The sequence below is a fragment of the Otolemur garnettii genome, unplaced genomic scaffold (assembly GCF_000181295.1).
Source record: "Otolemur garnettii isolate 467f Iridium unplaced genomic scaffold, OtoGar3 scaffold00087, whole genome shotgun sequence".
Lineage (NCBI taxonomy): Eukaryota > Metazoa > Chordata > Mammalia > Primates > Galagidae > Otolemur > Otolemur garnettii.
In genome coordinates, this window is record NW_003852482.1 from 2,906,535 (window position 1) to 2,919,123 (window position 12,589).

At 54.2% G+C, this 12,589-nt stretch overlaps 1 protein-coding gene across 6 annotated transcripts in view; it reads right to left on the reverse strand.

Moving 5' to 3' along the window:
- Window positions 1-12,589, reverse strand: part of SARDH (sarcosine dehydrogenase) — a 64,147-nt gene extending 51,558 nt beyond the window's left edge. The window contains exons 1-7 of one of the 6 annotated variants that reach the window (XM_023516108.1): window positions 11,646-11,746; window positions 10,934-11,460; window positions 8,829-9,204; window positions 7,552-7,730; window positions 6,696-6,875; window positions 5,826-5,949; window positions 5,544-5,644 (exon numbers count right to left, since the gene is read on the reverse strand). In XM_023516108.1, coding sequence (XP_023371876.1) covers window positions 5,544-5,644; window positions 5,826-5,949; window positions 6,696-6,875; window positions 7,552-7,730; window positions 8,829-9,159 — 915 coding nt within the window. In that variant the 5' untranslated portion in view covers window positions 9,160-9,204; window positions 10,934-11,460; window positions 11,646-11,746. Of the gene's footprint in view, window positions 1-5,543; window positions 5,645-5,825; window positions 5,950-6,695; window positions 6,876-7,551; window positions 7,731-8,828; window positions 9,205-10,933; window positions 11,461-11,645; window positions 11,747-12,455; window positions 12,541-12,567 lie in introns of those variants that run through there. The other 5 variants (XM_003794857.3, XM_023516110.1, XM_023516111.1 and 2 more) reach the window with 5 other exon arrangements.

The window sequence follows — 12,589 nt, forward strand, 5'->3', positions numbered from 1 at the left end:
AAAAAAAAAAAAAAAAAGAACTCCTCAACCTGACAGAGGGTATCTATAAAGACCCATAGCTAATGCCTTACTTAGCAGAAGAAAACTGACTGATTTCCTCTGAGATCAGGGATAGGAGAAGGATGTCCATTCTCACCACTTCTGCTCAACATTATAGTGGAGGTTCTAGCCAGGGCAACAGTTAGGAAACAAAAGTAAAAGGCATCCAAACTGGAAAAGAAGTAAAAATATCTCCATTTGCAGGCAACATGATCTTGTGTTTAGAAAATCCTAAGGACCCCACTTAAAAAACTGTTAGAATTAATAAAACAGGTCAATGAAGTTGCAGAACACAAAGTCAATATACAACAAAACAAGCAAAAAACTCTAACATTTTGACACACTAGCATTGAACAATGTGAAATTCCATTTACATTATCATCACAAATAATAATACTCGTAGGAATAAATTTAGAAATGCAAAACTTGCCCTCTAACAATCAGAAAATATTTTTGAAAGAAATTAGAGAAGACCTAAATAAATGGAAAGACATCCCATGTTCATGAAATCGAACACTTGCTACTTATTGTTAAGGTGACAACACACCCCAATTTGATAACACACACACTCCCTATCAAAACCTCAGCTGGCCTCCCTGCAGAAAGTGGCTCTGAAATTCCTGTGGAAATGCAAGGGACTCAGAATATTCAAAACAATCTTTAAAAGGAAGAACAAAGCTAAAGGACTCACACTGGTAATTTCAAAACTTCCTGCAAAGGTACAGTAGACAAAACAGTGTGGAACTGACACAAGGACAGGCATTAGACCAGTGGAATAGAATTGGGAGTCCAGAAACAGACCTTCATATTGATGGCAAACTGATTTCCAACGCAAGTGCCAAGACCTATGTTGCTATGACAATTGGATAGCCACATGCAAAGAAGGAGGTTGGACCCTGTCCTCACATCACACACAAAATTTAACTCAAAATGGGTCACAGACATGATGATAAGAGCTAAAGCTAAAAATTTCTTAGAAGAAGATATTAGGAGTAAATCTCTATGGCAGGCATCCTCAAACTACGGCCTGCGGGCCACATGCAGCCCACCTAGGACATTTATCTGGCCCGTCGGGTGTTTTTGCTGCCGCTGCCTGTCCTGCTTAGCAGCAGACTCATCCTGGGGCCCACAGTCCGGCCCTCCAATGGTCTGAGGGACAGTGAACTGGCCCCCTGTTTAAAAAGTTTGAGGACCCCTGCTCTATGGTCTTGGGTTAGAAAATGCAGTGGAACTTCCATAGTTGACCACCTGCCTACACTACCCACCTCCTTAAGTTGACTTACTGTGCATAGACCAGACAGGCACCACGGTACATACCAGCCAGACATGCACCACATGTACGTACCAGCCAGACAGGCACCACAGTACATACCAGCCAGACATGCACCACAGTACATACCAGCCAGACAGGCACCACATGTACGTACCAGCCAGACAGGCACCACATGTATGTACCAGCCAGACAGGCACCACGTGTATGTACCAGCCAGACAGGCACCACATGTACTTACCAGCCAGACATGCACCACAGTACATACCAGCCAGACAGGCACCACATGTACGTACCAGCCAGACAGGCACCACGTGTATGTACCAGCCAGACAGGCACCACGTGTATGTACCAGCCAGACATGCACCACATGTACGTACCAGTACAGTAGGCCTAGTTCTTTATGTTGACCACCTCCATGTGCTGACCACTTTGTTACTGTCCCTTGGGTGATCGCCTTACAGAGAGGTTCTACTGTTATCTTCTTGAACATGACACCAAAAGTGCAAACAACAAAGCGGGGGGGAACAGAGATGAATGGGGCATCACTAAAATTTAAAACTCATGCTGTGAACGAGTAAAGAAAATGAAGAGACAGTCCACAGAATTGGAGAAAATGCTTATAAGTCATATATCTGATAAAGGACAGTATAAAGGACTCTCAAACTCAATAAAAAACAAGCTTCTCTATTTAAAAATGGGCAGAAAGGATCTGAGTAGAAGAGACATTTCTCTAAAGAAGATATAAATACAGGAAGGAAAACATCATTAGCCATCAGGGAAATGCAAATCGAAATCATGAGATCCACTGGACACCTTCTAGGATGACCAGAAGAAAAAAGACAGACCATAACAAGAACTGGTGTGAATGTGGGGAGGCTGGACCTCACGTTCCACTGGTAGGAATGTAGGATGGTCTGCAGCTTTGGAGGACAATCTGGCAGCTTCTCGAAACAAATACAGAGTTGCCACATGACCCAACAACCCCACCTGTAGGTACAGGCTGAGAATCCTTTATCTGAAATGCTTGGGACCAGGAGTGTTTGGGATTTGGGATTTTTTCATATTTTGGAATATCTGTATTATATACTTACCACTTGAACATACCAAATCTGAAAAGCCAAAATCTGAAATATTCCAGGGAGCATTTCCTTTGAGCATCATGTTGGTGCTCAGAAAGGTCTGGATTTTGGAGCATTTTGGATTTGGGGTTTTTGGAATTGAGATGCTTAAGAAAAATCCGCACATATATCCACACAAAAATCTATGTATTCACACATAGCAGCACAATTCATAAGAACCAAACAGTGGACACAACTTAGATGCCCATCGATGGATGGATGGATGAGGAAAATGTGGTATATTTATACATCAGAATATTCCTCAGCCACCAGAAGGAGTGGAGCCCCGACACCCTCTCTGTGTGATGAACTGGACATACGCTGAGTGGAAGAGCCAGCCACACTGTGTGATCCCACTTACATTAAATCTCACAGAACAGGAAGATCCATGGAGGCAGGAATCACATCAGTGATGCCTGGAGGCCGGAGATGAGTGGGAAGTGGGGGACGGGGTGGGTTTGGGGGATGAGGATAACATTACACAGAGTGTACAAATGTCCCGTGCACACACAATAGGTACACAGGAAACTGAGCAACTTAGAAACTCCAAGAAACACATAAAGTTGGGCACTGCTTGTTCAGGAGTGAACACTTTCATAGCCGTAATGTCACATACTGCACCAACTGATTTAACAATAAACAAACAGAACCAGACGACTTAGAAGGCAAGCAGAGTGGGGAGAAGCTCCTCTGCGAGTGGGGAGCTGCCTTCTCTCAACCCCACCCTCTCCTACTCTGCCCTAGAGAAGAAGGCACACAGTGTGACCCCGTCCCATCTCCAAGGGCAGAAGCACAGAAGCGCAGAAGCTGCCCTGAGATGGCCCCTCCGGTTTCCCAGGGCCCTGCTCATCTGCAGGATTGGAAGAAGGGCATGGCGCTGAGGGAGCGCTGAGGGGCTGCCGTGGGAGGCTCAGAGGGGCTCCGGGTCACTGAGCAGCCCCAGTTTAGAATAGTAGCAATCACATCACTACCTCTGCCCGCACCGCTGTCTAAAGCAGTGATTTCAACCCCGCTGGGCCATGCCGGGTCTTAGTTGTGCTGCAAAAATTTTTAAAGATCATTCATTACATTATTTTTTAAAAAGTTCAAAGCACAGCAAATCTATTCTTTTTTTTCTCTTACTCTTTTTTTTATCAACGTAATTTCAGTGGGCCGTGTTAAGTTTGTAGGTTCAAGCGTGCTGACAGTTAAGATTTTTTAAAAAGTTGAAAAACACTGGTCTCAAAGCCAAACAAAGGGAGCTCAGAGAGCCGGAGAGCAGAGCAGTGGGGACTCCTGGCGGCCAGCGACGCTCCGGACGCTGGTTCCAGCAGGACCAGTGAGCGTCCGAGGTTCCCGCCAGCGCGGCCCCCTGCTGCCTCGCAGGCCAGTGGGCTTCGTAATCACACCCCCAGCTTGCTGGACTCTGAGATTTACGGGAGGGGCGGCCCCAGAGGCCCAGGCTGACCCTGGCTTCCCTCCTGAAAGGCGCCTCCGAGGCGGTGTTAGGAGTCAGGCCGGGGACTCAGCCGCAGTCCGAGCTCGGTGGACACCGCGGCCACGCTCCCCGCAGCCGGGTACTGGGACGCAGCCCCCGCCCCGCCCCCAGAGCACACTGCGGTCTGAAGGCGACCCCTGGCGGCCACCCGGGGGAGCGGCTGTCCCCACCACCCGCGGAGACCCCGGTGCTCAGCCTCCAGCATGGCGTCCTCGCTGTTTGCCCCACAGAACCCCCACTCCGGTGGCCCGCAGCCCTTGGCAGATATCTGTTGGACGTCGGACTCGGTCTATGACGGGGATCGTGTGCAGGGGAGGAGCCCACCCCACCTGCCCTCTCTCCACCGTTCTGGTCGCGCAGAGGCCAAGCTTTGTGTCTCAGCAGAGAATGAAGGGAAGCCAGGCTCGAGCGTGGGGGGATGGGCTGCTGCCCCGCACCGCATGGGACTCCGGCTGGGCTGCGGGTCCAGACACCCCGCTTTGCTGGGCCCGACCCGAGCAAGGGCAGTCTCTCACATTGTCCCCACCCTGCAGCCTCAGTCCTGGCTGCTCCTTCAGGAGCCTTCTCTGGCCCTAGTTCTGAGCGTCCCTGCAGAAATGCTTACTGGTCAGGACCCCCAGCAGCACGATTTGAAGTTGCCTGTTTACTCGTCTATCCCTCACCTAGCTCTCATCGTCTCTTATGGCCACGATTTCTAGAACTGGGCTTGGAACAGGGAGCAAACCCCATCTACCATGGCCGGGGAGCGCCGGGAGGGAACGTTGGATGAACGTGGGTAGACAGGTTAGTAACCGGACCAATGATGGAAGCATGATAAACAGAGACCCCTGGGGCTGGCTCCTGGACGTCAAGGGTGTGGCTCCTTGATGACGTCCAAACCACAGTTGCCGAGCCTGTCCTGCAGGCTGCAGCCAGCCTCACTTGTTGCCTCGTTCTTGTACCCAGGAATTTCAGGGACTCCCCAAATGTCTGCAGGCTCCCAAATGTGCCAGCCTGTCTCAGAGGCTGCTGATTCTTGGCACTCGGAACCTCTCTGAGAGCCCTCTCCCTAGGGAGGCCGGGGGCCCTGGGTGCACCTGCTGGCACACAAAGCTGGGCATCTCCTGCCCTCTCCCTCTCCCTCTCCCTCTCCCATCCTCCTCAACTCCTCTCTGCTGTGGTGGTGGGTAGGCGCTTCCTGCCCCGTAGTGGTTGGCCACCCTCTCTTCTCCATCCATCATACAACTACCCCTTGCTTATTCCTCTCTCTGCCCAGCCCTCGCTCTCTCCAACCATCTCTCTTCCCACATTCCTCCTTCCCCATCTTTCTCTCCCTCCGTGGATTCACCCTTCCATGAATTTCCTTCACCCATCCATCTCGCCTTCCATTCGTTTGTTCTCCCCTTGGTCACTCCCTCCGTGTATCCATCCATTTATTCATCTATTTATCCACCCATGCAACCATCCACCAGTCTACCATCCTTCTGGCCATCAATTCATCCCTCCCTCTATCCATTCACAGATGAAGTAACTGAGGCTCAGGACCTCTGTGTGGGAGGAAACCCAGGAGGTTTACACCACCTGTATGTGGCCATCCCTGTACCACCACTACCACCACCTGCCCAGCCTGACACAACCTGGGGCTGTTTTCACCTACCTGGATCCCCTGGATGCGCTCAGTGACAACGTAGGCATGGTGCATGGCCACCAGGGGGACCTTGACTCCAGCCATCTGACCCACAGCACCTGCCCACACTCCTGCAGATAGAACACAGCCAGCTCAGCTCTGCTGACACCTGGGGAGACTTCCAGGGAGCAGAGGGCACTTCTGCAGACCTGTCTACCTTGTAGGGACTCCTTAACTCAGAGAGGCCCTGAAGAAATGGGACCAGGTTCAGGGGACAGGCCATCTGGGAGTCAGGAGAAATGCCATTCCCACCTGCACAGTTGACAACACAGGGTGTCTGGATGGAGCCATGCTCTGTCTCCACAGCCATGACCCGCCGCACACCAAAGTCATCTGTCCGCACACGGATGCCAGTCACTGGGCAGTGCTCGATGACCTGGGATCAAGAGGGAGTACTTGTGAGCCACACTGGGCTCCCTCAGGGATGCTGACCACCTACTGTCAACCAACCTCCCCTCCAGGATGAGATCCCAGGACACTTTCTTTTAGCAACAGGGCTCGTGGGATACTGTCAGGCAAATGGGGTAAACACAGCACCAGAAAACTAAAATCCGCCCATCCTTTGACTTGGGGGAATTTGCCACAAATTGGATGGACTCTTCATTATGCAAAAAAGTAGCTGGTTTACTTCCTTTAAGCAAGCCATTTGATGTTTGGTTAAAAAAAAAAAAGTTTCCAAAACAAAGTAGCACTTTGTTCTATTTAGCATACATATATCTCCATAGGAAAAAATATCTGGAGTAAACTAAAATGTCAACACTGGCTGCTGGTTGATTTTCACTTCTTTTTTGCTTACTTTAATTTTTTTTCTACAACTACTTATGTAATTCAAAGAAGATGAAATTACAAGAAGGGATTTTTGAGCAGATTCACTTGTGCAGCAGAGTCAGAACCTCAAGGGAAGGAGGTGGAAAGGGGGTGCACTGCCAACAGGGAATGTTGTCTCCAAACAGATTCCAGGCACAGCCTGGAGTGGATCAGAAGGCTCAGAGAGGTCCTAACTGGCCCAAAGTCACACAGTGCTCAGAGAACGGCGCCCACTTTCTTGCCTTCTGCTCTCGAGGTTTCTAAGCCGGAGAGGTGGGCTGGGAGCAGGGACACAGGCCCAGCAGTCATTGGTACCTGTGCTCCTCGGGCAGTGGCTGCCCTGGTGAGGGTGGTGCAGGTGCCAGCAGGGTCCATGGTACCGTCATGCGGAACGTACAGAGTCCCATAGAGGTCGTCCACATTCATCAGTGGGTACAGCGCCTTGGTCTCCGCGGGGCTCAGCACATGAGATTCCACGCCATAGACCTTGCCCAACTGGGGCGGTCCAGAGGAGATTAACAGCCGGAGGGGAGCAGAATTCCAGTACACTCCCCTTCTCCGATGGGCCCTAAGGCCCAACTCCAGCCCTACTTCCTCCCAGAAGCCTTAGCCAATCCCCGCGACCTGTGGGCCCCGTTCCTGAGTCTGCTCCAGCTTCAGGGTTAAGGGGCAGGAGCCAGACCCCTCCGAGATCCAATCCGGCCCTGACACCAGCTGTGTGACCCGGGCAAATTGTTTAAATCCTCTTCAGTATTTATGTCATCGACAAAGAACTTAGACCAGTACTTGGCACAAAGGGTTTGTTGTATAAAAATAAATACCCCTCGAGGCCTAATATTTTGGATCTGAAGATCAGGTTTCCCCAGTCAGACCAGCTAACTCCCCCGGGGGAAACCAAACCAGGTCTGCGCAGACCACCCCTCAGCCACATTTGATTGGCCCAATCACAGCCAATCAACGCCTTAAGGCGCGGCCCTTCAGGACAGGCTCCGCCTAATTAGGGAGAGCTCAGCCAATCAGCTTCTCTTCAGTGTCTGGGAATTCTAGTTAAAGAGTGGCAAAGTCATTTGCTCCAGGTGTCCCAGCCAGTGAGGGTGCTGGGGGTGGAATCCAGATCTGTCACCTGTTGGGGCTCCTTCCCTGCACCATGCTCCCCAGGGAGTGCACCCACCGACATGAGCCTCTTGTACTCGTCCAGGCGCTGCCGGTTGGACGCGATGAAAAGGCCCCCATTCTGGATCCAGCCCGTATGCAGCCCGGTTTCCTCCTCCAGCTCACGGCTTACTAAGCGCCGCGTGTGTGCCAGAAGCTCCACTTCCACGTCGCTGGGCCGCAGCTGCCATAGTAGTCCTGGCCCCGGAGAGGCGGGACCCCGTCAGTCCCCAGTCCCTGGCAAGGGAGCTGCACCCCTTCCCCACCCCCTTGCAGAATGTCAGGCGGTGCTAGGGTCTTTCTCTGCAGGCTGTGGGAAGCCAGGAGGGGTGCTGAGTAGGAAATGACTGGGCCAAAAACGAATGTTGGGTGACCCCAGCTCCAATGTCAAAGCTCCCATTTACTGAGCACCTGCTCTGTGCCAAACCCAGTGCTGAGACTGGTCACAGGTGATATCACTGAACCTATAAGGGGCATGATTATTTTATAGATGAAATTAAGGTGGCACGAAGGAACTCTGACCAGAGGTCATCGAGCAGGTGAGTGGTGGAGCCAGGACACAGCTCACATTTGGTACTCTTCACAATAAAGGCTGCCCTATTTAGTGGCTGAGTCTTAGAAGCAAGAGATGGGATGTGGCTACACTGAGTGCAGCAAAGGTTAGAGGCAGTAGCCTGTAGGAGCTGGCTCCTGTCTCTCTCACAAGTGGGCGTGCGCCTCTTCCCAGCTCCAGCGCCAGTGACCTCACACTGGGAGCTCGATGTTGGCCAAGGGCAGGGGTGGTGTTTATACCCCAGGAATGCGCTGATACGGCAAATCAGGAGAGCCAGTTTATAGGATGCCCTGGCTAGAACAGGTAAGGTAGAAGGCTGGCTGTCCCGGGGACATGCACACCATAGGTGCTTAATGTATGCCTACTGGTTAATTAGGAAGACAGATCTGCATCATCCCTGGTGGCCCTGCCTGTCTATTGCTGGTCACAGGACACCCTCATCCCTATGGTCCATCCAGAAAAGGGGCTTCTGCTCTTTTGGCAGACAACTGCCTGGGGCTTCTGGCTCCAGCTTCACCCTCAAGGGCCACATGGGCAGCATCTACCCACATGGCTTTGCAGAGACTTGGGGACAAGTAGTCCCCCAAATCTGCTGGCCTTCAAACCGGCTACACATCTTTCTTAGGTGGTCTCTCCCCTCTGACTCAGCTGCCTCTAATAGGCTTATGGCTGTTGACCCAGGCCTGATGTGGCAAGCCAAGGTGCCTAGATGAGTTCTGTCCCTGCCAGCCCCGGGCCCCTACCCGCAGTGTGCCAAGTGGTCCCAGAGGTCAGCCGCTCACGCTCCAGAAGCACTGCTCCACTCACGCCCAGCTTGGCCAAGTGGTACAGGGTCTGGCAGCCCAAGCTGCCTCCACCGATGACTACCACGTTGGCTGTGCTGGGCAGAGGCTGGCTGGGGCCCTGGGTCACTGCCAAGGGGTCTTGTGCCTCCTTCAGGGTCCGCTGATATGGCACACTCTTCTCAGCCGTGGGGCCATCTACGCTGGTCAGGGAGCGCAGCCCCAGGCCCTGGACAGGGCTCCAGCGAGGGCAGGCAGTGGCTGCACGCAGGGCTCGGCTCAGTGAGGCCATGGGAACTCCAGGCTGCAGGACCACAGGGAGCTAGGGAGAGCCAGGCTGGGTGGGCACAGAGGGGACAGAATGGGGTCTGTGCTCAGTGAGTACCCAGGGGAATATCGGCCCCTGGGTGATATGGGGCTCCCTTCTGCTGCCTCCCACATTTCATTAATATTTAATTCACTCATTCATTGATTCTGCATGTACATATTGAGGACCTGGTATACAGTAGGCCCTGGCTGGGCCCAGAGATGACTGGTGGGGGCAGCCTCTGCCAGCCCCCAGAGAAGACAGTGAGATGAAAGCTGAGGCCACCAGGGGAGACACCAAAGAGGGCCTGTGTGGTCTGTAGATGTTCAGTGTGACACCTGAGGGAGTGGGGCCACCCAATGAGAGAGGGCAGGGAGGATGGAGGGGGCCCAGGACAGAGGACCAAGATCAGCAGACAAGGGCACTCAGCCCCCAGACTGCAGATGATAAGATGTCAGGGGTGGCTGGAGTGCAGAGGATGTCTGTCCTGCCAACCCTAGGGTGTCAAGATGCTCCCAAGGTGCCTGTGACCCACAGGGCTGCAGGTTGGGGGCAGGAATGGGAGGTAGGAGCCCCCAAGGAGAGGTGGGCAGTACACTAGGGCAGGGCTGGGGGCTTTAGTGAGGGGAAAGTGTCACCTGCACACACAGGGCGAGCAGGAGGAGGGACAGGTAGCATAGATAGGGGAGCAGGTGGTCACAGGGCATTGGCAGGCAACCTTGAGACAGGATACCCAATCCCCAAGCCTGGATCCAGCACTTTCCCCCAGGGCAGCCCCCTCCCAAGCCCAGTGAGTTGTTTCTGCCTCATCATATCCAAAGCCCCTGGGTCCCAAAGTGGAAGCTGATAAAATCCAGGTCCCCTTCACCATGAGAGCCTGCTGGGAAGCTGGGTTAGGGCCTTCTTCCTTCAGTGTCCTCATCCCTTTCCCTCGTCCTCCAGGAAGCCCTCCCAGACCTCCCCAGATGGAAAAGTCTAAGGAGAAGAATGCAGCAGGGAGCTGCTGGCTAAGGAGAGAAGGTACAGAGGGGTGTCCCCTGGGGAGTTTCCTCCAACTTAGGGAGGAAAAGATGCCTCAAAGGGGCTTCCCTGCCCTTCTATGGGGTCAGCAGGACAAGTGAGAAGGATGTGGCTGTGATCCAAGGTGCCAAGGTGGATGTGCCACCCAAACAAATAGTCACTACTGATGTAAATTAGTCAACCCATTAAGAAAGCTGGCTTCTATTTCCAAGCGTGGCTCCCTGACACCTGCAGCCCACTCTGATGGCAGCTTGGTCAGCATCTCTTTGTCACAGGGAGAGGCTCCCTCAAGTGGCCAGCATGCACTGGGGCACAAGGCCAGGCCCGTGTAAATCCACAGGCCACACAGCCTGCCAGCCCCTCTGACCACCCTGGCCTGGATGTGTGAAGCTGGGGATCTGCTGGCACACCCTGTCCCACCTGCACTGTGGGCACTGCCCGAGCCCTTGCTGGCAGCAGCAGACATGCAGATTCCCTTCCCAGGGGATGTGGGAGGGGCCGGTTCTCAGGCTGAATATGCTGCCCCACCCCTTTCCAGTGTCCCCCATCCCTGCCCAGCACCACTTGCCCCCCGTGGAAGGTGGCTGTGATCCAGAGGCATGGGGAGGGGCTCCAGAAGGGTGCTGGCAGGAGTCTGTCCCCAGCTTCCTGCTCTCAGCAGCCCTTCACCTACAGTCTGACAGCTGCCCACACAGGTGGCCCTGGCCCAGGAGGCTGCCCTGCCTGCATCTGTGCTCACCTTCAGTGCTTGAAGGTCCTTGGTCTTCCAGGACCCCCAACAGTGATGTCCTAGTGGGGGAAAGCTGGCAGGACATGGTGGCTGAGGAAGGCTCTCTGAGGCTGGCCCCTGCCCCCACCCCCACCAGGCACTGCCCAGGGCTCAGCACACCTGGTCTGCCCCAGGGCAAATGCTCCCCCCACATCTCAGCTATGCACAGCATGAACACAGCTGGTTTGGGAAGCTGCCATGCAGCCCTCCTGCCTGCTGATCCATGGGCTCTCCTGGCCTTGGGGCTGTGGCTGGGGACTGGCAGCTGCCCCAGGCAGGGCAGCCCCAAAGCTCCTCCCACCTCTTGGAAGCAGCTGCTTCAACACCAACTTGTTTTCCCATTCCCTCCAACTCCCCCCGACCCTGAGGCAGCCTCTCAGGAGTGAGGACACTGGACAGCCCTGGCTTGGGGTCAGGCAGATGGGTGGGGGCTTTGTCACAGGACCGAGGCCTTGGAGACCCTCAGCCTCGCAGCGCAGACACTCCTTTCTTGCAGGCTGCAGGGGGTGAGGGGTCAGGTGAGGAAAGTCTCTGGCACAGCCTTCCCCTGTGGGGGAGGGCAGGGTGGGCTCTGAGGCCCTGGCTGCCCACCCCCACTTCGACCCAGCAGCCAGAGGCAGAGACCATCTGCCAGCTCCGCCAGCTCCCGGCCAGTCCCGGCCCCGCCCACAGCGGGGGTTACCTCCAGGAGGGCCTCCTCAGCCCCCTTGGCCCTGACAGCCAGAGCCCAGTCCTCCTCGTGGCAGTGGCGCTGTGGTCGCTTTCTTCCTTCCCAAGCAGCGGCCCGGCCGGAACCCAGGGCAGCCCCAGCCCCGGCCTCAAAGCCAGAAGCGTATCACCGCCCAGATGTGGGCGGGGACTCACCACCCACCACCAAGGCTCCTCCGCCAGCAGGGGCAGCACCCAAGTGGACCCCCTGAGCGCAGCAAAGCAGGGCTGTGAACCCTGAGCCGCAGCAACCCTGGGCGACCTCCCCATCTGACACTCATTCCTCTGCCTGTAAAACGGCCACAGAGCTGCCGCGGTGAACCGGTGAACCGGTGAACCGTGCACCCTGCCTGCCTGCCTGCCTGAGCCTGCCGAGCTCCTCCTGCGTCCCTCCTGCGCTTAGCCAGCGGCCCTGAGCCATTTGCTCTTTTCCTGCACCAGGGCAGAGATTCCTGCCTCCATTTCATGTAAAAGGCCACCAGAGCCCAAAGAGGAGAACCAGCTTGCCTCCGGCCACGCAGAAGCTACAGTCTGACTTCAGGTCTAGGATAGGTGTCGAGTACCAGGCAGACACTCAAAGGAGGGGCCCCGAGGAAACTCAGAAAGAACAAGTATGGAAAAAATGTCCCAAGAGTCAGAATAGAGGCTGACATAAAACAGAACCCCCTTCCCCCACTGCATCAAAGAAAGGGGTAATGAAATTGTGGCTGTTAACATATTATGACATGATATGCCAGCTGCCAGTAGAGAACGACCTTAGCAGGAACACTGCTGTAATTCCTACCGTCAAGCAATTGTTCCTTTTTGCACTCGGGCCATGTGTCTTATTGCCACGCTATCTATCCTCTATATTTCCTGAGCACCTACTGTGTACAGAGCACGGCAAGAAGCCTTACAGAGCTCAGGGTCCAGGAAGCA